The sequence below is a fragment of the Embiotoca jacksoni genome, unplaced genomic scaffold (genome assembly GCF_022577435.1).
Source record: "Embiotoca jacksoni isolate LCO1_2020_lvr unplaced genomic scaffold, fEmbJac1.0.p SCAF_93, whole genome shotgun sequence".
In the NCBI taxonomy this organism is placed as follows: Eukaryota; Metazoa; Chordata; class Actinopteri; family Embiotocidae; genus Embiotoca; species Embiotoca jacksoni.
In genome coordinates this window covers 351,255-377,866 of record NW_027185451.1, presented here as the reverse complement: position 1 = coordinate 377,866, position 26,612 = coordinate 351,255, and the positions used below count along the sequence as shown (strand labels likewise).

Below are 26,612 nucleotides of genomic sequence, written 5' to 3'. Positions count from 1 at the left end.
CGAACGGTGAATACGACAGTCTTTTGTGTCCTCCCTGTGTAAAGAGAGGGAGAGAGAAAGACGAGGGAGCCGACTCAGGACATAGAGGGGTCACCGTGGCAACGCAGTGTGGAAAAGCTCCCGGCAGTCCAACGAAGGAGGACGGGTCGTGTCTCAATCACTGCTGTTCATCATGTCTTGTATATTATATTTCTCATATACATTTCTCAGCAGGAAAACGTAAATAAAAAAAAAAAGTAATTTTATAAAATGACTTTCCAGCTCTGGAGGCTTCAGCGGTGCGACCACACCTCAAATGAAAGTCAACGGAGGCTCTGTTGAAATAAATGAATAATCTGCTCCTGTCTGAGCTTTAAATTGTTTTGTTTTTTTGTGAAATCAGCTGTGGACCTCCACAGCACACATTTAAGCAACAGAGGAGGAATAAACCTGAAAATTCAATTCAATTCTGCCCCCTGCTGGATTTCTGCCTCAACTGCAGATCAATGATAGATAACTGAAACCAAACTGACAGCCCGTGCATAAAATGACCACAAGTACACAAATTCAACAAACCGAGATGCAAAACGACCCATTAAAAGAGCAACAAGTGGCCACAAAGATGCAAATCTATCAAAAGATGACACGGAGTGACCGAAATGAAACTCTTATTTATCTATCCATCTAATCCGATTTGGTTTAAATTGCACCGCAGACGAAACATGAAACTCCGCCTCAGTTTGCAGGATCATCGCTCGAACACGGGAGAGAAAAAATAAAGCCTAAACTAGTGAAATATGAGAATCGTCTCCAGAAATCAGTGAAGTTTGTCTTTATTTAAATGCAGTTAAGATCAAGCTGTCATCCGTGTTCAAGACAAACAAAGCTCAACTGAACGCGACAAAAGTGATATTTCCTACTCGACAAGGTGTTTTCGTGGATGATTGATTTGAAGGGAAAAACATTTTCATTTAGTTATATATACTTTTTTTTTTTTTTGGAAAATCCTGAGCATTATTTCACGACACACTAAAAATAAATTCATGTTTATGTCATTCATATTCAAAAAATATAACTTTTTTTTTTGGTCAACATTGAGCAGCCATGCTATTCACTCACAAGCTACCATGAGGTCATCAGTAAAAAAAAAAAAAAAACAACAACAAAAAAAAAACATCCCAATAACAAGTCAAGTATAATTGCAAACGAACAAACAGCTCTGATTGGCTACACCGTCACATCCTTCCCGCACAGTTTGCTACAGTTTCTTAAGGCAGAGTTGTTGTTGTTGTTGTTGTTGTCGTTTTTATATCGTGGATGTGAACCATTAAGCTCTTCGCGTGTTCCCAAAACCGGTGACCTCGAACCACGAACACGTCGGCCTACTCGCGTGTTCACATTCACGTATGACGAAGATCATCTGAAAAATTAACGTTGGGGGGAAGAAAAAAAAAAAAAAAAAGCGAGCACGACAAGACGACGGCTGTGGCACAAACATTCCTCGGATGGTTTAGCGTCTCCCTGCAGCGGTGACAGTCTCAGGTTTGATAAATAAATACGGGAGGTTCTTCTCTCCTGCTGGACCAGTCCTTTGTCTGGATTTTCTGTCTGTGGTGTTTGAGGGTGGATCATAAAAGTTCGGAGACCGTTTCCGTTGCGTGCGAACGGAGCGGGAGGACGCCACAACCTTCGTGAGTACGATATTACAAGTTACGTCGCTTGATCGAAGAGTTACGCACGTTTCATTAACTCAAACTCTGGACGTTCACGTTTTCAAGAAGGGGGCGGAGCTTCACCGTCCGAGGAGTCGCGTCAGGTTCAGGAGCAACCGAAAACAGAAAACCACAATATCAGCATTTTTTTTTTTTTTTAAACGCACCCTACTTGAATGTACTGAGGATGTAAGGATGTTAACCGTGACTTCTACCCGTTTCCCCCCCCAAACAAATGACGACACCGAGTTGGATGTGTGCTCTCTCTCTCCTCAACTTTCAGGTCCTGATTTTTACAAAAAGTTCACAAAGCAGTGGTCATAAAAAATACAAGTAACTCAGGCGCCAATGTTGATCAAGCGACGTGACTTGGGTGTACTCGCTCCTGAAGGTTATACCCCCCTCCCCCGCACCCCGCTCCGGGAACCGCGTCAGGACCTTTTTGACTGCACCTGGTACTCCCCGGAGAAGGCGGCCGGGTTTCGCCGGCGCCGACCGTTAAAAGGCCGTTCCTCAGTCGGAGGTTTCCGCCGTCGGGTCCGAGGGGGCGACGTCGCCGCCGGGCGCCAACGAGAGCTCCTGCATGGGGTCGGTGGCCTCCCGCACGCCGTCGCCCTCCTCTGAAACACCAACACAACGAGCCGCATGTAAAGATTAAACTGAACTTCACTTCCTCCTCACAAAGTACAACCTGGAAGAAATGACCACATTCAAAATTCAACTAAAGTCCATTCGAATAAGATTTTCTACGCGTGTCATTTTTTAACTCGTTGGTTAAAAAACAAAAACAATATTGTTTTTTTTTTTAATGTCTCTGAATGAATCACTTAGTTTGTATGTTCGCAACATGCGATTACAGTAATTAGACACAGACAAATTTTGCAAAAATGCAACATGACGCAACGGAAAAAACACAAAATAGTTAAACTCCAGTGAATTTAATTTTTTGTCAGATTTGTTTATATTCTTTCTTTTTCATTTTTGCAGATTTTGAAAATGTAGTTTTCAAATATTTTATCGAACAAATGTGCGGGTTTTTTTTCTTACAAAAATTAAAACCAATAAACTCAGCCCTCCTTTAAGAAAAGAAGAAATTCCCGAGTCCTTCACTGAACCTGTAGTTCGTGTGCAGATGATTTTTAAGTCAGTGACGTGTACTTGCAGTATTCACCTCTCTGGATGTAATCTGTATGTTTTGGAGGAGTGACTGTTTTTTTTATTTTAAATACCTTCGCTCTGCTCCATCCTCAGTTTTTCCGCCTCTTCTTCTTGCCCCTCTCTCTGCTCTTGGAGCTTCTTACAAACTTTCTTGTGGGTGAACCAGTGCATCTTTTGGCAGGTTTGGCCACAGTAGATCACCTGGTGGAAAAAAAAAAAAAAAAAAAGGAGTTCATTTATTTGTGCAGTGATTAAATATCAAAGAACGAAAGACAAAAATAGCAGCTGAAGGTTCCCGTACGAACAATCGTTGCTGCGAGTTTCGACACTCACCATTTTACAGATGGAGCATCTCTTCTCGGCTCCTTTCTCTCCGCAGGAGGTGCAGAACTCGGCGTCCATGAAGCCGACCTGGCCCGTGATGGCCTGAGTCAGCACCGACAGAGCGGTGGGGTCGTTACCCTGCAACGACGTCGGGAGGATCAGACAACCGAGCAGCGAGCAAACGAGAGTTTTATATCTGGATGAGACGCGCGTCCTCAGTTTATGATGACCAGATCTCAGTTTCAGCATTTTATAGCGCTACGTTTTAAATGCACTCGGAGGACGGGATATAAAAACCAGACTAGAAACCATTTGATTTTTCCAACTCACGATCTCCACGGGAGCGATACTCCGCACCAGCTGCTGCAGCAGAGTGGCGTCGCAGTAAGGGAACTTGCGGATGCACTCTCTGAGGAACTTCTCTTGATACACGGGGAAACCGTCGCTGTCCCGACCCTTCAGCAAACTACAGAAACAGGAATTAAAAAGGTCAAGATATCTTAGGAAATGCTCATCACAAAAGACATTTAAGTGCTAATTCAACATGTTTTGGGAATTTTAACACGCATGTAAAAAAAAGAAAAAAAGAAGAAGAAACAAGACACACAAAGACAAAGAAAAGTTAAATTAAACAATTTCCACCGAGTTTGACCCGAAATTAAGAGTTCTGGATTTACGATAAATCAGAAATCACCTCTTCATGAGCCCGTCCAGCTTGTCCTCGCGGTCCTTCAGGAAGGACGCGCACTTCCCCAGCACGCAGCTGATGTAGTGCATCTTCATGGCCAGCACCTCGTTCATGTCCTGCTGCTTGATGCACTTCTCACAGATGAGCTCCATCACCCGCCGGCATTTTCCCAGCGCCTCCACCTCGGCCAGCAACGGGTTCTCCTTCACCAGCATCACCATCTGAGAAACGGGAAACCATCATCAAGTTTTATTTTTTGTTTTTTTTAATGTTGTTTTTCAATCTAGCAGTTTTCTGGTTTTCTTTCAGGTAATTAATGTTAACGTGGAACTCCCAACTTATTACATCTTTCCAGGGGGGGGCAGAGTATGTAGAAAATATACTTTTCAAACAACATAAAAAGGTTTTTCTTCTCTTCTCCGGGATTAACTGTCGGCTGACCGCCGTCATCGTTTTCAGGTATAAAACATTACTAAATACAAAATTTACATCCGACACCTCTTTCTCCAAAATCCCATTCAATTCTTTTCACATTTTAGACCTCGTATTTAAGGAGCAAGTGTTTGGAAAGATACATAGTTTGAGATTTTGCAATTCAGTGTGTATTAACGTAGCTTTAACGTCTCTGGTCGGTGTCAATACGTTGATTTTTGAAGGTCGTACATTGAACGGATTAGCCAAAAAAAAATAGACATTCCCCATTTGGGTATTTTATTCGTTTTAATTAAGTAAAAGATGTTTGAGTTGGGGTGGCGGATCTTAATTCACATCCTCTTTTAAAATCCACTAATCCAGCGATGCCCTTACCTTGACAGGGTTCAGGTTGGTGCTCATGATGACCTTGTGCAGGGGTCCGGCCAGTTTGGGCGGCAGCTTGGGTTCCTTCTCCAAACCCTGGGCCTTGGTGTAGTAATCCAGTCTGGCGCGGGAGAAGAAGTTGTTGATCACCGTGACGCAATCGTGCTGCCCTGAGGAGGGAGAACGAATTAGCAAAAGTTTCCAGTCGAGGAAAAAGTTTAGATTAGAAAAAAAGCTACCAACTAAATACGAATCATATTTAATCACTTCTACGATAATAATCACTGCCCAACATAGAAATAGTTTACTTGTAGTGTTACGCTGTTGATGTTTTTTTAACTTCAAGAATCATGTGGTTCAAAATTTTATGAAAATTCTTAAAAGGTGACGTAGCATTTTAAAACAGTCTAATAGAGAATACAAAGTAAATATTCTGTAAAAAATAAGGTCTTTAAATGCTTTTTTAAAATCTAATAATTCAACACATAGTATGCACAAAAACAAAACACAGCCTCTTATGACTAGAAGTGTTTATTATGAAAGCATAAACTGTCGTTTCTCTCCCATGAGACAAAAGGAAGTGAAAGAATCTCCATGATAACTGTATTTAAAAAGAAAATCAATGGGGGAATTTTTTTTTTTTTTTTTACTTGAACACTTTACAATCCAAACGTACCAACGAACGCAGCCATCTGCCCGGCGGTCCTCCCGACAGAGTTGACCACGTCCGTCTCCGCCCCGGCATCCAACATCATCCACGTGATGTTGGTCTTCCCTGCGGGAACAAAGCAAACGAGAGTCACGACCGGCCATTTTTTTTTTTGTTTTTTTTTTGTATCTTCACACGATCTAAAAGATATTTTCGCCGGGATCTGACGTTGTACTTTCATCGGTGACGCACCTGACAGGCCGGCAAACATCAGCGCCGTGTAGCCGTGCTCGTGTTCGTTACAGTTCACGTCGGCTCCGTGTTGCAGCAGCAACTTGCACATGTCTGCTTTGCCTTTGTAGGCGGCGTGCATGAGGGGAGTCATCCCGTACTGCGGACGAGAGAAAGAAGAAGGCGCATTTGTACATTTATCACACATTTCAAATGTGAAAATAAAGAGTTTGAACCGTTTTACAAAATCATTTTTTGCCATCTTGTGCTGATCTGGTGGTTATTTAGCTTCACCGGTTTCCGTATGTCCTGGGAAGTTGAAAAATGCATTCGGATTAATGACTGCTATTAATCTTAAAGGGATTTAGTCGTATTAAGGGCGAGAGCCAGCGACTGTTTACGTTCTTCTTTTCACTGTAACCCTCCAAACCCCAAAGATATTCGGTGTGAATCATCAGAATCAGAATCGCTGATCGATCATGTGATAAAAGAATTTACATAAATAGACATAAGCAACTACACGTGAAAGCTGAAACCAGAGCGTGACTGAGGGTTGTGCTGGAAAAAGAAAAGGACATAAAACAATCAATCTTTTATTCAAATACTCATTTTCTTTTCAAAATACCCTTCACATGCGTTGCACTTTGCCTTCTGGACGTTTACTAGTCACATGTCACGAGCAGAAAATTTGTTTTCTCAATGTGAGCCTGGGTGTCCTTTTATTTTTCATATTAACCCCTTATATACTACAAAAAAAAAAAAAAAAAACATTAAAGACGTGGAAGTATTTTGTTTGTTGGACTCTTACGGTGAAAATACACATTACATAATAATTCAACAAGTTCGCGGCCCTTCACACAAAAAAAATAAGAATTTGCTGTTTTGTTTGTGTTAAGAGGTTAAACTCGTGCTTTTCTCATTGAACTGAATACATTTCTTGTTTTTTTTTTTCCCTTTTACAGTAGACACAATATGTTTGCCAGTGAACAAGTCCCATGTTTACCTTATATTTCATATTATTATATTGTTTTGTATTTTGTCGTCCCCCCCACCACCTTGCATGCAAAGAAGGAGAGAGAGGAAGCAACTGAAGTACTGAAAATATCCACACAGCATCCATGACTAAAACTTGACGAAAACATCCGTTTCAAACACCTGATTTTGACAGGCGGACATGAAAAAAGTGACAAAGAAGAAAAAGGACTTTGAAGGAGCTCATCCAAAGACCTGAAGTGTGGTGACTCGTTGTCCCACACATGTCACTGAACAATGGAAGAGCTTTGTTTCCTCTTTTACAAAAATAAACTGCATTTGCATATTTGACAGTGTTACTAAAAACCCTTCAGGAATTCATCTGAATCTGATGCTTTATAATAAACCGGGAACTGGCGGCATTGGAGCCGGTGACACCAACAGACTTAACAAACTGGTTAAGAAGGCCGGCTCCATCATCGGCTACAAACTGGACAGTCTGGAAAGGGTGGTGGAGAGGAGGACGCTGAACAAACTATTATCCATATTGGATAATCCTGTCCACCCTCTCCACCACCTGCTGCAGGGACAGCGGAGCACTTTCTCTAAAAGGTTCCTCCAGCTCCGCTGTCACAAGGACAGATACAGGAGATCATTCCTGCCCACTGCAATAAGACTGTACAATAACTCACCTCTGGCAAAATCCATCACAGTACAATAACACTGTTGACTGTGTTTCTTGGTTGCTTGTATATTATATATATAGATATATACTGTACTGTATGTGTATATATATACATATATATATATATATATGTTGACTGTGTTTATTGGTTTGTTGTATATAATATATATAGATATATAATGTACTGTATATATACTGTATATACTGTGCATTTTATATTTTATATTTTTTACTGCTATTTACTGTTATTTTATTTTATTGCTTTTCTATGATTATATTATTCTATTCTATTATTTTATTCTATTGTTTCTATTATTGTCTCATTGCTTCTGTATGTATGCTGCTGTGGCGAAAAATTTTCCCCTCGGGGATTAATAAAGTATATACCTACCTACCTACCTACCTACCTTTATCCGCTTGGAAAAAAAAAAAAAAAAACTGCGGCGGAGCGTGAAATTAAATAAGAGCCCTTAAAGATTGTTGAAAAGCCCATTTAAAAAAACAAAAAAAAAAAAATCAGGCTTGATATTAAGGCTTAAAATTAATCATAAGACCACAAGCATAAACCTCAAATATAAAATACATAAATGTTGATATTAAGACTGAATATGGGGGCTGGCATTAGATACAAAATGGACAGAACTTTATTTTATTTTTTTCTACCCGAACAATCCTTATTTGTATTGGGGTTTTTTTTTAACAGTGTTTTGCAAATAAATAAACTAAAAACACAAACAAACAAACTACCAGCACCCAGTAGATCAGGTGCTTTTATGAGTTCCCTCCTGTTACCTCATCCAAACAGTTGACGCGAACATCCCTGCAGCCCAGCAGCCTCGAGGCCTCTTGAACGTTTCCTAAAAGCACACAGAATAAAAAAATTAAAAAAATTAATTAAAAATAAATAAAAATCAATGTTTTTGCATAATAAATCCAGCAGCAGGGCAGTTAGTGGTGCCTCTCGGAACAACCTGCAATTTTTTTTTTTTTTTTTTTTTTTTTTTTTTTTAAAGATGACGTCCTGAACTCGTCTGTCACAGTGCTTTCGAGGAAACCACGTTAATAAAATACATGCGACTCATTTACGATGTTTATTAAAGCAGGAAATGTTGAAGCTGTCAGAAGTAAACACACGCTGTTAGCATTTTGCTAACGTTAGCTCTGGTACCAAAAGCCTCGCCGGCAAACTAAACCCTGAAAATCAGCCGTGATTTCCGAGCAGCACAAGTGTTGAACTGACGTGTTTGTTTTGCCTGTATAATATCTCATCGTTTCATACGCGCTAACGAAAGCTAACCGTTGTGTATGTGTTGTTGTTGTTGTTGTTGTTGTTTTTAAAAAAAGGGATTAGCGTTAGCAGAAGAGGCTTACCGGCAGTAATAACGTCAAACAACTCCTTTTCGCTTGAAGACAAGTCTCCCCTTTTAGGAGCAGACATGTCGGTGATTCAACGTTTCAAATTGAACTATAAGCGACGCAGATATATAAAAAAAAAAAACGTAAAGTTGTTGATATTAACTGAAACGACGCTTCCCGTTGGTTTCTGACGCGTTGTGACGCTCTCGAGGCTCGCTCCGGTCGAGCTGTCATACGGAACGTACCATTACGAACTCCCAGCGAGGGGTGTTGCGTGTGAGAGCCAGAAATAATTACGGCAACGTTTACAGCTCGAATAGATTTTTTTTTTTTTTTTTTTTTTTTTTTTACGAATAACATCATTACCGCAGACAGATAAATATACTTAAAAGATATGATGGCAAATGTTGTTAGTAACTGACGTTTGTTTTGAATCACAACTAATAATCTCTCTCTCTCTCTCTCTCTCTCTCCCCCCCTGTTCTTTCCGGAAAATAAGCAGTTCCACGGGAGTCTAGAAAGCTCATTCAGGACGAGAAATGCTTCACATGTGGGAGTAAGACAGAAGAAGTAATGAATCATTTACTCAAGTAATAATACCAATCATACAGCAAAGTAAATATACTCCAAGTCCTGCACGCAAAATCCAACGCAAATAAAAGTATATCAGCAGCAAAGTGTAATTCAGGTATCAAAGTAAGAGTTTTGATCCTCTGACTGATATATTATCATTATTATCACATCATGAGATTATTAATACTAAATTACTTGTGTATAAGCAGCATGTTAGTGTTGTAGCTGCTGTATGTGGAGCAAGTTTGAACTTCTTTAAATACTTTTTTTTTTTAATATATATATATAAAAGATACTAATCTTCATTCTAAAAGCAAACAGCAACTGCAGCCAAATAAGTGTAGTAGAGGAGAGGAATTATCTTTCTCTGGGTTAGATATCAGTCGAAATGCATATTTATCTTCAAGATAATCAACTTTTTTCTTCTTCTGTGTGTCACTGTAAAGAGGCAAAGGAGTCCAGGTGTTACACTTAAATACTTTATTGAGCAATACATGAGAAGGCTACACTTCCAAAACATGAATGACTGGGTAGGTTCACTTCATATCATCCGGTTAGACATCGTTTTTGATTTATTGCATATATGTTTGCACATCATAACTAGTAGCAGGGGTCCGGCCAGTTTGGGCGGCAGCTTGGGCTCCTCCTCCAAACCCTGGGCCTTGGTGTTGTAATCCAGTCTGGCGCGAGAGAAGAAATTGTCTCTAACTACTGATTTGTCATTGGATTTATAGGATTGTCTCTTGTGGAGGATATTTGCTTCCTTTCAAACAGATGTTGTACTTTTAATACAGAACAAGTCCAGGCAGGTTCATTGTGCATCTGTTGCATCTATTGATTCATGGAAATATTTATTTCGCAGGATGTAAAATGTATGGAAAGCCTACTTACAAAAATGCAAAGTGTTGTTTATCCGGGCTAGCTAAAGATCAAATTTTACTGGATGATGTTTAAATAAGCTAATCATTCCTTGGCATTGACAAGAAAGTGGAGATTGCAAAATTAGCATAATCCATAGCCACAACAGGAATTACAAGAAAATACACCAGGTTGTAAGAATCTGGAATTAGTCTTTACGGTGTTTAAAAATAATCAATGTGCTGTATTTACTCTACTAAGTGACTAATAAAGACATTTGAGTCGCTACGCCTCAATCATTTTCATATAGTATTTACACATAAACAAAAAACACATCGAAACATATAATGTGACAAAAAAAACTTCACAAAATAAAAAATGATTCAATGTTTTCTCAGGAAACTGATCGAACCTGTCATGAGTACGCTCTCAACTGGGACATTGAAAGTTCCCAAATGGAAACTTTCCCATTTCCCAACTGCCTGAACACAGCAAACCTGTAAGACTTACTTGCTCCAAGATGCTGTGTTGTACTGAAGGGTCGTTAAGATCCAACGCTGAGTCCTGTACGCTGATCCTCACTTTAATGTACCTCAGCTTGCTTCCTAATATAAGAAGAAATAAACAGAATTCATTGGTTCATTGTTTTGTGATTGCCTCTTTATCAAGCACATTTCTACCAAAAAGAAACAGATTACATTTCAACTTTGAAGTCGAAATGTTTTAACCAACTTTACTCACTGCAGAAACAGAGGAATGGATGTTTTTCTTCACATTTCAGTTCATCACATCTACCAGATTCTGTCTGTCTGGTTTGACCACTCCCAGAAGTCAGCGAAGAGGCCAACCCACACCTGGGAGCCATTGGCCACTTCCTGGACTATCTGGTACTGTGCATCATTGCTCAGACTGGCCAGGTCTGTGTAATGTGCTCTGCAGTAATCCCGAGCGACAATCCAAGTCACTCTTTGTTCAATGAGAACAAACTGATCCGCACCTTGTTTTCTACCTAAACAGAAAAGCACAGCGTCTGCAATGTCAGCATACACTCGATCAGAAAGCGCACATCCTATTCTGTTTCAGACAGTGAATCCAGAATGCATAATAATAATAATCAGCGTTTGTTGGCTTGTACGTTACCAGTATAAAAGAATGACTTGGCCTCAAAGCTATTTGATTATCAACAGTCTCTGTAGGTAATTCAATATAATTTCCCTTCTTTGTAAGCTGTTATTTACTGAGGCCACTGTGGCTACACAGCGTACACAATATTTGAATGTGTAATAATAGAATGCAAATGAATAACACTCACCATCAAAACAAACTTTGACTCGGTACAAGGAAGTGGATACAGTTTCCCGTCTTTGAAACTTACGCAGTTGTGAGGTTTTTCTCTGCCCCAAATAAAATAATATCTTTTACCCCGCTTGTAGAAATCTTCGTCCGTCAGAGACCAGTGCCACCTTGAAATCCCCCCACGCCGAGCCCCGATCCACACGGCGTCATCTTATTTGTCTTTGACAACTTCAAGCACTGTTTCCATCTCTCTCATGTCATCTATGGTGGGCAGGTCAATGCATTCCTCTCTGCAGAATTTCTGTGCCTCGTTCCAGGTTTTTGGTGTTTGGAATAAGACAAATTGAGGCTGAAGAGCAGATGACGTAAGAGAACACAACCCTGCGGACGAAAGGTCATTCACACACTATACACTCATGGAAAACTGTTATAACCTTTAATCAAAGCACACTTCTCTCAGTAATGACATTTTAGAACTTTAAATTAGCATTTCTTCTCGTCAAACTTATATAAAAAAAATATACTCAGTAACATTCTTATAAAAATTGTATTTTGCTTGGCCCGCAAATCCCGTGACTTTCCATGTCTGGAGTACACTTTTAATTTCATGATGTCACAGAAATAACATGACCAACAGGAACCCTGATATCCTCTCTGCATTACAGGCAGTTTTCACATCTGCATCTGTCTGTTTTTGCAGAAATGCGACCACCTCCTCGAAGTTTTTGTGGTTTGTCTCTGAACAGACCCAGTTTTTGTAACAATCTCTTTAAAGTCCTAATACGTATTATTGCATTTAGTTTATGAGCTAAAATAGAAATAATTTCTGATTCTGAAGTAAAATTTCACCAGATAATCTTTTTCCTTTATTGTTGCCCTGTTACTCCATCAGAGGCATATGAATATGATGTAGATAAAATACGAGCAGTAACACTGACCTGAAAGGAGTAGGATCAGATGTGTGATCCCTGCCATAGCTGTCTCGATTTCCTTTATTATACTTCTTCAAATGTTCCCAGTTGGATCCTGAAAAAAAATAAAAATAAAAAAAATACTTTTAGCCACTTTGATTGTTCACTGCGTACAGGTGTTCGTTGTAAAGTTTTCAGAATCAATAAATCGATTAGAAAACCTCTACAGGTTGGATGAGATGCAAGAAATTAGAGGAAACTTACCAACTGTTGTTTGGTCAGTGGATACCGTAATTGCATTTGAGCTTTAACCTCTCCAACAGGTCTGGTGACGCTCACATCCTGATCATGCAAATGTTTCTTACTCAGAATGCAAAACAGCGTCCTTCTTTGTTTGTGATTTGTGTTTGGTTATTTAATCTCGGTATGACCATTTGAATACTTTGGCTTTTGAAAAGTAAAGACAATACGGGGAAATCTAATACAATACAGTAAAAACTAAGATATACAGGAAAAGCAAAAGCAATTTGGGAATAACAAAGGCAATACTCTCAAACTTTCTCAATTGTCTTTATATTTCCACTTTATTTTATTTATTCATGCATTTATTCCACTTTATATGTACACATTTTTCGTATTCTTTTACAGATTTATTCTTTATTATGGTCCTCCTATCGCTCTATAGTATGGATGTCACTCCATACAAATCAACTGGCTTCATGTCATTTCATGTATTGCATGTAGGTTTGCACCATAACTGCAGTACCAGTAGTTTTAGAACCTTCAACATCACTATAACCAGTTTTAAACCAAAGTTAATTACAGTTTTTAGTACTAAATGTTCTTTCCACTATGTAAAATTAATTTTTTTCTCCGAATTGTACATGTTGCACATTAGTTATTGCTCCGTCTCACTTTGTATTCTTTTGTTTGTATGTGATCAACATGCACTTGACAGTAAGTAAATGTTAAATAAAAATAAATAAAAAATGTACCACACTAAATCATTTGTTGCTGTTTTAAAGCAAAAATAATCAGCAAAACCAAAACAATCCGCAAACTAAAAGTAAAGCTGCAAACTTTGTTGGTAGCGGTTTGACTCTGTGAACTTCACTATGACTAAACACACATTTGCAAACGTTTAAAGTCACACAGCCTCTGATTCGTTCATCTCTTCAGCCACGTCCATTTGGTTCCTTGGTGAAAACACTTCCATTTACGTGCTTTTTCCATCGTAGTTGGACACCAGTCACGTTGGCGTTACTCAGGCGCTGCTTTAACTGAGGAGAAAATTAACAAAAGAAAAGCAAAGCTGAAACCTGCAGTAACAAATGTTTTTGCCCACCTGGGAGAAGCAAAGACTTATGGAGCAGCATTTTAAGCTTTGTTCAGACTACCAGCTCAAATACACTTTTTCTCATATCCAGATTTTATTCAGATTGTTTTTTGAAAGTCTGAACAATAAAACACATGAATTGTAATTCTTGAAAATAGGATCAAAACCACATTTGGAGGTAATTTGATGTTGATTAGCTATCTCTAACTGTGTGTCTGTCTGATTTTCACTGAAATCAAATGTTACATTAAGCTGAATGTGTTGAAACTTCCTGCAACCTGGTGAAGGTAGGTTAGCTAGCCAGCACTGTTTATATTCTCAGCAGTTAGAGTTTGTGTTTGTGTCAAAAACAATAACTTAGCTGCAAATAACAGCAGAAGAACAAGCTAACACGAACGTTATTCCTTCCACTGATGCTAAAGTCACTTTAATTCAGGGACTTCAGGAGCTCCTAATAATTTAAAAGTATATTGAACTCTTTTTTTATGAGTCTAGTCGCAGGTCTCAGGTGTTGTTCAGACTGCAGGCAAAGTGGATTTGCTTCACTAATCCATCTGCATGGGTTGCCGTGGTAACGATGTAAATGTGGCTACGCAGGAATAATGGCTTTTAAATGAGGAAGCAAAGTGTCTGTGGACAATTTACTTCAGCGTGTCCACAGACTCTGATAGCGCTTTACTAACGGCAGCATGTGGTGCGTTCCAGTAGCGATACTAATAAACTATTTAGTAGAACAGACAAAGATTTAGTACGTCCCAACACACAGTATGTGAAATGTGGTGTGCACAAATGCTGCAGTACTGAAAGTAGAAAGAAAAACTATGAAATGATGAATGCAGCAACAAATTCTCTCTGAAAATAACGTCGTCATTGTGTGTCTCATTGAGTTTCTGTATAAATCTGATTGGAATCAAATTTCAAACCTTCAAATGGGGTTCGATTTCAATTTGATTTCAATTTGATTTCAATTTCATGTTTTTTTTTTTCTTTTTTTTTACTGTCATCTACCATTTTAACTTTTAAAAGGGTGAATATGAGGTTTCAGAGCTGATGATGACATCACAGATATGACATTCATGTGTCCATTCAAACAGACAGACTGTGACTTTTCATTAACTCTGCATCAGACAGCACATTTCATTTTGTGTGAGACTCACTTGCGTCAGTATGCCGTCTTGCACTGCCGGGTCGTTGAGGTCCAACTGTGATCCGTGTGAGTCGATCCTCACCTTGAAGATCCTCACAATGGGACCTAATACAAAGAGACAAACATGCACATTGTTCATTATTGTCATCATGACAAACCAAGACAGCGTTGGACGTCAACTTGTCTTTTTTAAACAGTAAATCTGCCACAGAAAGATGAAGGATTTGACCCAAACCCAATCAAAGTCAATCTAAAATGTTTACTTACCGATGCAGACGAAAGGAAGCTTTTCTCCACATTGTCGCTCTCCCCATCGACCAGATTCACTTTTCAACAAAGCAACACACGATTCTTCACCGATCACAGTGTAAACGACTTGGCTTGTTCTCCAGTATCTCAGTGAGGAGTAAGTCTGGTCTGACCACGTCCACGGGTCTCTGAAGAGGCCAAGAAACACCTCATCAACAGCAGCAGCCACGTCTCGAATGATCTGGTTTTCTGCCTCATTCCTCACACTGGCCAGGTCGGTGTGGTGTGTCCTGCAGTAGTCTCGGGCATTTGTCCAATTCAGACGCTCTGTAGTGTGAACATACTGGTCTCTGCCATGTTTTTCTGCTAAATATAAAAGGAAGATGTTGCCGTTGTCAGCATCAGTTGCAAACAGCTCTATTAAGGTTTGTGTTTTTGGTGTTATTGTCAGCTTGATCTTCTACTAATGCAATTTAGTTTGAAAACAGCAGCACTACCATGTGACCTCTTATTATGGCGAAACACTCATGGAAGTCAAATACAGATAAAGATAAAGATAAATATAAGAATCTGTACGATATTATCTTTACAAATAAGAGGCCAAGTTTGGATCACTTGGACCAGTTTTTGTAACGTTTGGCAGGTTTCCACCAATGAGACTGACATCGTTGAGGTTGGTGAGCGCAGCTTTTAAGTTGGTGACCAATAAGACAACTTTAGGGATTAACCTCAATAAATCCAATGCAGATGTCCCACTTAAAATACAAACACGGTTGGACTGTACTCTGTTATATCTGTGCACATGAACATACGGTGTACAAACTTGCATGCCTGCATTTGAATGTGTGACAACAAAACGAGTGATACTCACCATCAAAACAAAGATAATACTGTGGGTACACGCAGTTACTCGTCAAAGGTTTCCCATCTTTGTATGACACACAGTTGTAACTGTTTTTTTGGCCCCAGATCAGATAATCTCTTTCTCCATCTTTGTAGAAATGTTTGTCCGCCAGAGACCAGTGCCATTTAGCATCCGTCCCTTTTGAAAGTCCGATCCACACGGCGTCATCGTATTTGCCTTCGACAGTTTGAAGAACCGTTTGCATCTCTTTCATGTCGTCTATGGTGGCCAAGTCAAAACCGTTCTCTCTGCAGTAGGTCTGAGCTTCGTACCAGGTTTTTGGCGTTTTGACTAGAAAGTATTGATGCTGGGAGACACATGAGGACAGAGTCCACGTCGCTGTGGGGGGGAAAGACACAGGCAGAAGAATGCAGTGATAAATTTATATAGAACATAAGGCGGGGAATTAAACAAATTTAAAACATTTTTAGAAAATGTGACTCATCTGTTGGATAAAATGTGAATACTAACAATAATTCATCAATATACTTTTTTTCTTAATAAAAAGAGGGAAATGTTGCAAAAACTTAAAAAAAAAAAAATATCAGTAAAAGGTTTGTTGCTCTTTTTTTTCTTTGCTAATCCTAACAACATGTACGCAATAAATAAAGAACAGCACTGACCTGAAATGAGCAGAATTAGACGTTTGATCCGGTCCATCGCTGTTGAAAGTTGATTTAGAAAAAATTTGTGTAAATGTCTGAGTCTTAATCACTCTAACAGCCCAACGTGAACAATCCCAAATAATTAAATGACTCAAAATACTGAAATTGTAAAAGGACAATGAAACTGTAATTCTACCAGTTAGTGTCCCTTGTCGTCCCCACCCACTTCTGGTCTAAGCCCCGCCCCCTCCGATTATGGCTCTAAATACAGATAATGGTGCACTAGAACCTGAGATTTAGAGATTAATTTATCAACCCCACAAACAAAGGCAAAACACATTTTACCGACTCAGTGATGCATATTTTTTACAAACTTATGCTAAGATTTAATTAGGATATGGCATGAAAAATATGTTTGATTAAAAGCAGACCCCGTCTCTGCCTGTACACGGATAGCTGTACAGTTTTCTAAATCAATAAATGAGTAGTTGACAAATTAAAAACAAATCTCGAAAACTATTTGTCAGACTGCAGCTCACAGGCATTAATCTGGTCAATTAAGAGATATGTTGTTATTGTTTGTTTTGTATTCCTGTCATCATTTTCTGTTTAAATGTTTTTCTCCAATTGGGCATAAAAGCATCATATGGTGTGACAAGCCATTTATCCTCAAGAACTATAAAAGGATGACATCTTTCTATCATATATATATATAAACAGTAATTTTCAGTTTTTACACTACAAAAATAAACGTTCAGTTTTTCACATATGTTGATATTTTGATGACAACAAAGGAGTTAACTGAACCGTCTCTGCCAGACAACGGTGTAAAAGGTAAAAACATAAATATATATATATATATACATATTCTGGGTGTTTGTGATAATAATCAAATGATTTTAATTATAAAAATACCATATCTCTTTACTAGAGGTCCAAATATTTCAATCATGTTTTATCTTTGATATAAAACACCAGAACTGAAAAGACCAACAGTTTCATCGATTTAACTTCCAATATCCAGTTCAGTTCAGTTCCAGAACAACAAACACTACAAAAATTCAGCAACAAAAACAATTATGACTTCTCTGTCAAGCCAGTGTTTTACTGCATTAAATAAATTATTATGGAAAGAAAACATTGAGATGTTGCGTGCAAAAATTAGAAACAAACGTACCTGATGTTTTGTGAGTCTTGATTTGTCAGTAGATTTAGAGGACTGTCTCTTGTGGAGGATATTTGCTTCCTTTCAAACAGATGATGTACTTTCAATACAGAAATAGTTCAGGCAGGTTCATTGTTCATCTGTTGCATATCTTGATTATGGAAATATTTCTTCCCCGGGATGTAAAATGAATGTAAAGCATTCATCCAAAAATGCAAAAGCGTGGCTTATCTGACCAAACATCAAATATTCCTGGATAATGTTTCCAGAAACAAACTATATGGTTTGGTTCAAAAATTAAAGGCCAATGTTCTCCACACTGCTCGGCCAATGGACTTTATATTTTGATGATGTCATGGAAATAAAACTTACTATTCTGCGTGCTGGAGAGTTTTTTTCTTTTTTCTTTTTATAAATATGAAGTGCAACACGATTGTCATGGAAATAAAACCTTAAATTATAGCTGTGTTTCTAACGCTCATCAGCAACATCAAATCGTTTCACTTCAATTTTCACGAAACTATTTCATGCTACTGTTGAGCAGCTGGTGAATTTGAACAATATGTCAGTGTTCACATTTTTGAAAGGTTATTTCTGACCCTTGTTTTCTGGGCACTTAACCTTACTGTTGTACTCGGGTCTTTCGTGACCCGTTTTCAAAACCATTTTGATCATAAATGTGTTATTTATTTGTCATTTAATTTCCCCAATTGACCGAAGATAACAACGATAACAACAAACAAAAAAATATCAATGATGACAACTTACAGTGAACTATGGCTGGTTGAAAAGAAAATATAGCATCTGTGGTACTCGGTGGTGCGATCACCCCGTCCCCAAGTTCAAAGCTCCACATGTGTGCAGCTGTCCTAACGAGTCCTTTGCTGTTTGATTCCCAACATGGGAACACAAAAAAAACCAACTCACACACTCACACATATGCACATACACACATTCGCACGCACACACACAGACACACACTCACATGTTCAAAGCTCCACATGTGTGCAGCTGTCCTAACTTGTCCTTTGATGTTTGATTCCCAACATGGGAACACAACAAAAACAAACTAACACACGCACGCACACACATACATAAGCACATACACACACACACACACACACACACACACACATACAAGGTGTGTAAAAATTAGTTGTTATAGTGTGATAATTAATGTATTATGTTTTATAAAATGTCAAAACAGACCATTTCAAAATAAATGAAAAATTAATTGGTTTCAAAACCATCTTTTTACAAAACTACAACAGGCACCAGACAGTGATATTCCATCAATAAATTTCCCTTTGATCTTATTTATCCTAAAAATAATACACAACTTTGGCTTCTTTTTCACTCAAAGATGAATTATAATTTCAGAAGAAATGAGGTCCAATGACCAAAAACTTTAAAGAGCGTAAAATCAGTGTCAGTGAGTTGGAATGAAGTTGGCTAACAAGGTTTGAAATTTTTTTTTGATGAATTTTCCATTATGCCTTACAAGCACTACAAAACAGACCGGGTCAGTTTTGACAACAGGAGGACAACAGGTGTGACTATTTGTCACTATTTATGTAATAATCCAAGAAAATACAATATAATTTTCATTATAATAATTTTTTTTTTTTTTTTAATCAAAAATGAGTACAAATTTTGTTAAAATTAGGTCTATTGACCATAAATAATAATTAAAAAAAAAAAAAAGTGTAAAACCAGTGTCAAGAAGTTGGAATCAAGTTGAATGACGAAGTTTAAAAAAACTTTTTATACATTTTTCATGATAGGACTACACACCTTTTGTCCTCAAACCTCTTGTATTGTGTCGGCGAAGACAGCAGGAAGGTTAAAGACTTACCGTACAGCGTTTTTCAACCCATTACAGAGTATTTTTTTTCTTAAATGCCCCAATGCAGTTAGTAGCCTGATGGCCAGGGTTGTTGAATTACACATCAGAATAAACTGCTCATCTGGATCATTGACATGACAATTAATCCTCAAACCTAAAGACTGTAGGGGTCATCTATGCTTCATGATAGTTTTATGTGCATTAACTTATTTAGATTAAACATCAATTTTTTTTTGTGGTAATGTAATAAATTGAGGAATGATGAGCTCTTTAAATTGAGTGTGGTGGCTCCGAACTTCAACAACAACAAACATCTGCATCTTACCGGCGTTTTGTTATTTTGATTTTTTTTTTTGAACACTGATGAATTAATTGCAGATGTGGAAAATTAACTGATGTTTAAAACTGCTCCCGCGAACGACAAATTTCTGCTTTTAAAGTTCTTCAATTCCCTAAAACTATATTTTTTGCAGGTATATTGCCAAAATACATGACGTAACAAACGTGGAATTTTTTTTCCCCTCTCAGTTCCTCGTAAGTTGTTTAATATGTTGCTTTAAACCAAAATAAATGGTAATAAGGGCATTGACCCTCCAGCTACATGTGATCGAAAAGTAAACATGTATTTGGTTTGTTATTGGGTTGATTTTTATTTTATGACGAACAACGTTACGAAGCAAAAAAGTAAGTACCAAACACCATTTTAACTTAAGAAAACAACAACAAACTGATATAACACATCATTTGACTTGGACCCCACAGGAAGAAGACTTTTTGTGATAAAGGAAAGAAGGTCAGTTTATCTTTAGTTAGGAAAAAAACCTTGTTTTTAGTGTGTGTGTGGGGGGGTAAATGTCCTTTCTGCCCTTTAAACACTGATAGGTGTGTGTGTGTTAAGGTCCTGATAATTATTGGTATAAATTGTATTTTGAAAAATGAACAAAATCCAAAAAGTAAGAAAAAAAAAGTAAACAGATCCCTGGTGGCCAAATCATGTAACTACGACAGGACGAGCACGTGGTACAACAGAAAGACGTCACGGGGTGATCTCCTGAAAATAAGCACGTGGATTGAATAGAGAACAATGTTCATATGAAAGAAAGCTGAAAGTTTAATAAACCAAAAGTGGCGAGTTGTATAATATTCCTCGAGACAAATACAAACTGTCTGAATAAGGCTGATCTTGGCCGTTATTGTTCAAAGAGTACATAAACACCAATAATTATAAACGATGAGACAAAACGTCACTTCTGTTCTGCCTCGTGCGTAAAACGCTCCCAGCTGCAGTCTGTTTGGAGACGGACATGGATCCTGCTCGTTATGTCCATTTTAACTACGTTGGAGTACTTGGAGTTACGTTTTCCAGTATAAGAGTCTGTTTGAAGCAGAATCACAACAATAATGTCGAAACACATTTTAACAATACGAGGAAATAATGAGCTCTTTAAACGGAGTGTGGTGGCTCTTAAAAGAGCCTTTGTGGTGTTGATGTGGAGCAACAGAAAGTTTAAGCTCTCTCTCCACGGATGCGGCGGGCCAGCTGGATGTCTTTGGGCATGATGGTGACTCTCTTGGCGTGGATGGCGCACAGGTTGGTGTCCTCAAACAGGCCGACCAGGTAGGCCTCGCTGGCCTCCTGCAGAGCCATGACGGCGGAGCTCTGGAAGCGCAGGTCGGTCTTGAAGTCCTGAGCGATCTCTCTCACCAGGCGCTGGAAGGGCAGCTTGCGGATCAGCAGCTCCGTGGACTTCTGGTAGCGGCGGATCTCTCTCAGAGCCACGGTACCGGGCCTGTAACGGTGAGGCTTCTTCACGCCGCCGGTGGCCGGGGCGCTCTTACGGGCGGCCTTGGTAGCCAGCTGCTTTCTGGGGGCTTTGCCTCCGGTGGATTTACGAGCGGTCTGCTTGGTTCTTGCCATCGTTTCTTCTTTCGCTGAACAGGAAATACAAAAGTGATGAAAAACGGGCGAGAAGCCCCGCTCTTAAAGCGTTGGAGCGGCCGTGAACTGATGACGCTGCTTCAGACCTCCGGCTCCTGATTGGTGGACGGCTCCTCGAGGAGCTCAGCACCGCCTCTAGAGGAGCGCGGCGCCGCTGATTGGACAGAAGTCTTTTCAAACTTCCCACCAAAACCTGAGCGCGGGCCGCCCTCTGCTGCGTCCTCACTGATTGGTCCGGCAGCAGCCGTCCAACGTTCCACATGTATAAATAGGAGGCTGTGGGCTGTTGAGCGTCACAGTTTCTCTGAGCTTCGACTTCTAGATAACTACAGCAATCATGAGTGGACGTGGAAAGACCGGCGGCAAAGCCAGAGCGAAGGCGAAGACCCGCTCCTCTCGTGCTGGACTCCAGTTCCCGGTCGGCCGTGTTCACAGGCTGCTCCGTAAAGGCAACTACGCTCACCGTGTCGGTGCCGGCGCCCCCGTTTACATGGCGGCTGTGCTGGAGTACCTGACCGCTGAGATCCTGGAGCTGGCTGGAAACGCCGCCCGTGACAACAAGAAGAGCCGTATCATCCCCCGTCACCTGCAGCTGGCTGTCCGCAACGACGAGGAGCTCAACAAGCTGCTGGGCGGAGTGACCATCGCTCAGGGAGGTGTGCTGCCCAACATCCAGGCGGTCCTGCTGCCCAAGAAGACCGAGAAACCCGCCAAGAAGTAAAAAGCTGGTGACCTGCTGGAAACCAGACCCCCAAAACGGCTCTTTTAAGAGCCACCAACTCCTTCAGAAAGAGCTCTGATCCTAATTCATCTGATGAATCATATCAAAATGTCTTTATGATTATCACAATTAATCTCCTAAAATTTCTGTCTTGTTTTTAACAATGATTCTGGAAAAACATCATGTTTGATCTTGAACTGTTTCTCAGCATAAAGTGACATTTATGATATTAAACATACAACAAAAGAGTATATCCAGAAATTATTATAGGAAACAAATATGAAAATGTGTTTTTGTCATCAAAATGGGATTAAAGTGAAGTTCTGAAACTATTTGTCATGAATTAATACTTTATTTTGGACCTGAGGTGTTTTGGTGAAGCTACTATAAACATGAACTGATTCTCTAATGAACAGCGTTGATGAACTGGTTGTTCCTGGAGAATATTCAGAGGTTAAATCTTCATATGATCTGCAACATTTTGTGAATTATTATACTAAATGAAATAGAAATAATGTGTAACATCACTTCATCTGCATGTTGTAGAAAATAAGATGAGAAACAAGGAACTTTGTGAATAATGAACAAATGATTTTTTTTTTCCAACAGATATTTCTGTTTAAAACAAATAACTTGGACTTTTGACTCCAGTCTGATCAATGAGATCCACGATGACATGATTATTTGTAGAATATTTATACCCAGAAATGATGTTTTTTTTTAATTTAAAAAATAAAAAAATGAAAATATGTGAACTATTTATAAAAGTGAAAAACACAAAACCAAACGTGTTGTCATACAAAAATGGGATTAAAGATATTAAAGATGTGAAAGTATGAAGTTAATGTTTCAGATTGGACCTGAAGTGTTTTAGTGAAGTTACTAAACTGACTGAACGTGATTCTCTAATTATGAATAAAGTGTTGATGAAGTGGTTGTTTGTATGAAGGAAAGATCTCTTTGAGGAGGATGTGGTGGCTCTTAAAAGAGCCTTTGACTTGTAGAAGTTGGAGGGTGATGACAGCTCACTTCTTCTTGGGTGCTGCCTTCTTCACTTTGGGTTTAGCTGCTTTCTTTGCGGGGGATTTCTTGACCGCAGCCACCTTCTTCACCACCTTCTTGGGGCTTTTGGATGCTTTCTTGGGGCTCTTGGATGCTTTCTTGGGGGCCGCTGCGGGCTTCTTGGCCTTCTTGGGGGACTTCTTGGCGACTGCTGCTGCCGCCGGCTTCTTCGCCTTCTTGGGGGACTTCTTGGCGGCTGCTGTGGGTTTCTTGGCGGCGGGCTTCTTCGCTTTAACGGCGGGTTTCTTCGCTGCCGTCTTGGGCTTGACATCGGCCTTCTTGTTCATCTTGAAGGAGCCGGAGGCCCCGGTCCCCTTGGTCTGGACCAGAGTCTCCTTGGCCACCAGGCTCTTGATGGCGGTCTTGACGCGGGACTTGTTCTTCTCCACGTCGTAGCCGGAGGCGGTCAGAGCCTTCTTGAGGGCGGTCGCGGACACTCCGCCGCGCTCCTTGGAAGCGGCCACAGTTTCCAGGATGAGCTGGGTGACGCTGGGACCGGTCTTCTTCGGCTTGGTGATCTTCTTCTTTGCTGCTGCTGCTTTGGCCGGAGCGGCGGCTGGAGCTGGAGCTAGTTCTGCCATTTTCCAATGTTCTCTTCCGTTTCTTTGTCGCGCTGCAACGAGTCAAACTGCAAATTCTACGAAGTCCGGAGCAAGTGGCTGCTTTTAAACACACCATGAGAACCGTGGAGACTCAGCCCAGCGCGAGGCTCCTCCGTGCAGGATGAACGGCGCCACTTGTGTTTTCTCTTCGGCGATAAACGAGTGAAAACCCCGTGTTGGAGCAGCTCTGCGGGCCGACAGCGGAGGAGCAGACAGCGGACTTGCGCGTCTTCGTGTTCATCTCATGCGGAGCTCTGCTGCTTTCCGCACTTTGTTCCTGGAGCCTCCAAACACCACCGATCCGCGGCGGCGTGCGGCGCTGCTCGGCGGCTTTTCGCCCTCTTTGCTCTCCTAAAACACTTTAAAACGCACCAGAGCTCCTTCAAAAACGGGTTTCCAGCTCGCTCACATGTTCGTTCAGAGACTCCGAGTCGAAACAAGAACGTGTCGAAGACCACTTTGGACTAAAATGAAGCTGTTCTGGTGGCAGCAAACACACCGACGATGGTGGAGGCTCCTGTCGTCGTCCAGCCAGACTTCCTATCAGAGCTGCTCGCTGTCCAGATGTTGCTGGAATACAGCTGTGTTTGGAAATGTTAGAAACAGAAACGTGAAATAAGCATGTTCTGATTGATCTTTTCTGAGTGTCATCAATATTACATATATCGCATATATATTATAAACAACTCGACACATCCAACCTCCTCATGTCTTCAGTCGGAGCTCAAAGAAACTGGAAGATGCCAAAAGTGTGAAAAATGCAACAACAGATTGTTTTCTTAGTTTGACAGATATGAAGGATGAAAGAGGTTGATGACGTCACAGTGTGACGTCACAGCGTTCCACAGCTGTTCCAGAGTTTCATTCATTTTTAATAAACAACACTAACGTTCATTCCAGCAGCTTTATTTCTCGTTTTACGGTGTTATTAACTATCAGGGCTGTTTGAAGTCAAATGAAGTCTTTCAGATCTGTTTTATTCCTTTTTCACTCTTCACATTTTACCTTACACAGTTTGTGGCTCTAAAAAGAGACTTTTGGTTTGTTGTAAGAATCTGCAGCATCAGCAGTCTTGAGTTTTAGTGTCTGATCTGGTTTTATATGAAATTTAGGAATATTTAAAAAAAACATGAAAGAAAGAAGTTTGAGTTCTGAACAAAAGAAAAAGCGTTTTGACCGTAAAATGTTCAACGAGACAAGAACATGTTTTCAATATTATCCTGATAGAGAAGCTCAGAAAGATGAACATTTAAACTTGCTTTTTTGAATTCGGAGAAATAAAACATGAAAAACCCAGAACCTTTTGTTTTATTGTCTTTGGGAAATTTCAGTTTATAGCAAGAATAAAACAAATAAACTAGAAATCTGCTGCTCAACATGAAGAGTTGAAGTTTGATCGTCAACGATCTTTGAATATGAAAATCATTTATTCTCAAACGATGTCACAGCTAAATAAATTCATTTATGAAGTTAAGTGATGTAATAATGAATAAATGACTGCAAATATCTCCATATAAATATAAGAGCAGAAACTAACAATATTTCAGTGTAGATTTATTCAACATTTCTTCATCACCAGTTTGGATTTGACTTCTAATGTCATTGGAGCCCAAACTCAGCTGGTTTTTCTTCACAACTCATTTTATGAAACCAAATTCTAACAACTTTTCTAAAAACAAGTTAATCAACGTCGTTCATTTAACTGGAGGACAGTTTTCTCTTTCAGAAGAAGTGTGTGGCTCTAAAAAGAGCCTTCGGGTTGTCTTCCACAGAAGAGGCCGTTTACTTGGAGCTGGTGTACTTGGTGACGGCCTTGGTGCCCTCGGACACGGCGTGCTTGGCCAGCTCCCCGGGCAGCAGGAGGCGCACGGCGGTCTGGATCTCCCTGGAAGTGATGGTGGAGCGCTTGTTGTAGTGAACCAGACGAGACGCCTCCGCGGCGATGCGCTCGAAGATGTCGTTCACGAAGGAGTTCATGATGCCCATGGCCTTGGAGGAGATGCCGGTGTCGGGGTGGACCTGCTTCATCACCTTGTACACGTAGATGGCGTAGCTCTCCTTCCTGGTCTTTCTCCTCTTCTTGCCTCCTTTGCCGGCCGTCTTGGTCGCGGCTTTCTTGGAGCCCTTCTTGGGGGCAGACTTGGCGGCTTCAGGCATTTTGATTCCTCGAGACGAAACGCGACGAGTGAGGTCGTCGGTGGGAGAAACAGAAACTCTACTTATTTGAGCCTGTATGCAAATAGAGCTGCAGAGTAGCACGCCTGTGATTGGTTGAGCAGCTCACTGGCGGTGGCGATTGAGGGTGCTGTTTCCATGGAAACATGTTAAAGTTTTGTGGAGGGCAGGTTGTTTGTGGCTGATTTCAGGTATTTTAGTGATGATCGGTGTCTCCGTGTTGGGATGCCGGTTGTTGAGTGAATGTTCGCTGAAGAAACGGGAGTCTGTGGGCCAGTTTGTTCTGGATGGTTTGCAGGTGTTGTTGTTGGAGATCCAGTATTCAAACAGAGATGAACAATAAATATAAACATTCAACAAACATCACGTAGGATTAAATGTTTTTTTTTTTTTTTTTTTTGTTATACTGGATAAGTCAACAATTTTGTCTGTACTACATAAGAGGAGGCTTGTAACCATGAGCTGATTCTTATTGAACTGGTGAATTTAATAAATGTCTCAATGCAAATAGAACAATACATATGGAAATATAAATATAAACTTATTAACATTAATATCTGCCAAGAAGACAGACAAGTGATGAATTAAAAACAGCAAATAAATTAGTTTAGAAATGTTCAGGCAACTTAAACGTGGATTACTGTAATATATTAAAGAGTATTTAGGACAGT

The 26,612-nt window shown here is 39.9% G+C and overlaps 5 protein-coding genes across 5 annotated transcripts; 1 reads left to right on the top strand and 4 right to left on the bottom strand.

Moving 5' to 3' along the window:
* Positions 1-796: 796 nt before the first annotated feature.
* Positions 797-8,736, bottom strand: ankmy2a (ankyrin repeat and MYND domain containing 2a). Its single transcript, XM_069141917.1, has 10 exons — positions 8,568-8,736; positions 7,989-8,053; positions 5,561-5,699; positions 5,336-5,434; positions 4,669-4,829; positions 3,868-4,082; positions 3,504-3,639; positions 3,183-3,311; positions 2,921-3,050; positions 797-2,311 (listed from the first exon to the last, which is right to left on the bottom strand). The coding sequence occupies exons 1-10, from the start codon at positions 8,632-8,634 to the stop codon at positions 2,205-2,207; spliced, it is 1,248 nt and encodes a 415-aa protein (XP_068998018.1). The 5' UTR covers positions 8,635-8,736; the 3' UTR covers positions 797-2,204.
* A 12,135-nt stretch (positions 8,737-20,871) lies between these two features.
* LOC138193709 (histone H3) lies at positions 20,872-21,360 on the bottom strand. Its single transcript, XM_069141896.1, has one exon. It carries the CDS (start codon positions 21,358-21,360, stop codon positions 20,950-20,952), a length of 411 nt encoding a protein of 136 aa, XP_068997997.1. The 3' UTR covers positions 20,872-20,949.
* Positions 21,361-21,691: 331 nt separating this feature from the next.
* Positions 21,692-22,461, top strand: LOC138193727 (histone H2A-like). The gene has a single exon (XM_069141924.1). It carries the CDS (start codon positions 21,719-21,721, stop codon positions 22,100-22,102), a length of 384 nt encoding a protein of 127 aa, XP_068998025.1. The 5' UTR covers positions 21,692-21,718; the 3' UTR covers positions 22,103-22,461.
* Positions 22,462-22,855: 394 nt separating this feature from the next.
* On the bottom strand, positions 22,856-23,787 carry LOC138193726 (histone H1-like). The gene has a single exon (XM_069141923.1). It carries the CDS (start codon positions 23,743-23,745, stop codon positions 23,128-23,130), a length of 618 nt encoding a protein of 205 aa, XP_068998024.1. The 5' UTR covers positions 23,746-23,787; the 3' UTR covers positions 22,856-23,127.
* Positions 23,788-25,314: 1,527 nt separating this feature from the next.
* Positions 25,315-25,992, bottom strand: LOC138193712 (histone H2B 1/2-like). Its single transcript, XM_069141898.1, has one exon. It carries the CDS (start codon positions 25,921-25,923, stop codon positions 25,549-25,551), a length of 375 nt encoding a protein of 124 aa, XP_068997999.1. The 5' UTR covers positions 25,924-25,992; the 3' UTR covers positions 25,315-25,548.
* Between the last annotated feature and the right edge of the window lie 620 nt (positions 25,993-26,612).

Bases quoted from the DNA above. Each gene is read 5' to 3' on its own strand.
- ankmy2a (XM_069141917.1), bottom strand. From the start codon at position 8,634: ATGTCTGCTCCTAAAAGGGGAGACTTGTCTTCAAGCGAAAAGGAGTTG. The intron at 4,083-4,668 runs GTAAGGGCATCG...CCCGTTTCTCAG, and splicing joins CCAACCTGAACCCTGTCAAG to ATGGTGATGCTGGTGAAGGA. The intron at 3,312-3,503 runs GTGAGTTGGAAA...ACGTCGTTGCAG, and splicing joins GTATCGCTCCCGTGGAGATC to GGTAACGACCCCACCGCTCT.
- LOC138193726 (XM_069141923.1), bottom strand. From the start codon at position 23,745: ATGGCAGAACTAGCTCCAGCTCCAGCCGCCGCTCCGGCCAAAGCAGCA.
- LOC138193709 (XM_069141896.1), bottom strand. From the start codon at position 21,360: ATGGCAAGAACCAAGCAGACCGCTCGTAAATCCACCGGAGGCAAAGCC.
- LOC138193712 (XM_069141898.1), bottom strand. From the start codon at position 25,923: ATGCCTGAAGCCGCCAAGTCTGCCCCCAAGAAGGGCTCCAAGAAAGCC.
- LOC138193727 (XM_069141924.1), top strand. From the start codon at position 21,719: ATGAGTGGACGTGGAAAGACCGGCGGCAAAGCCAGAGCGAAGGCGAAG.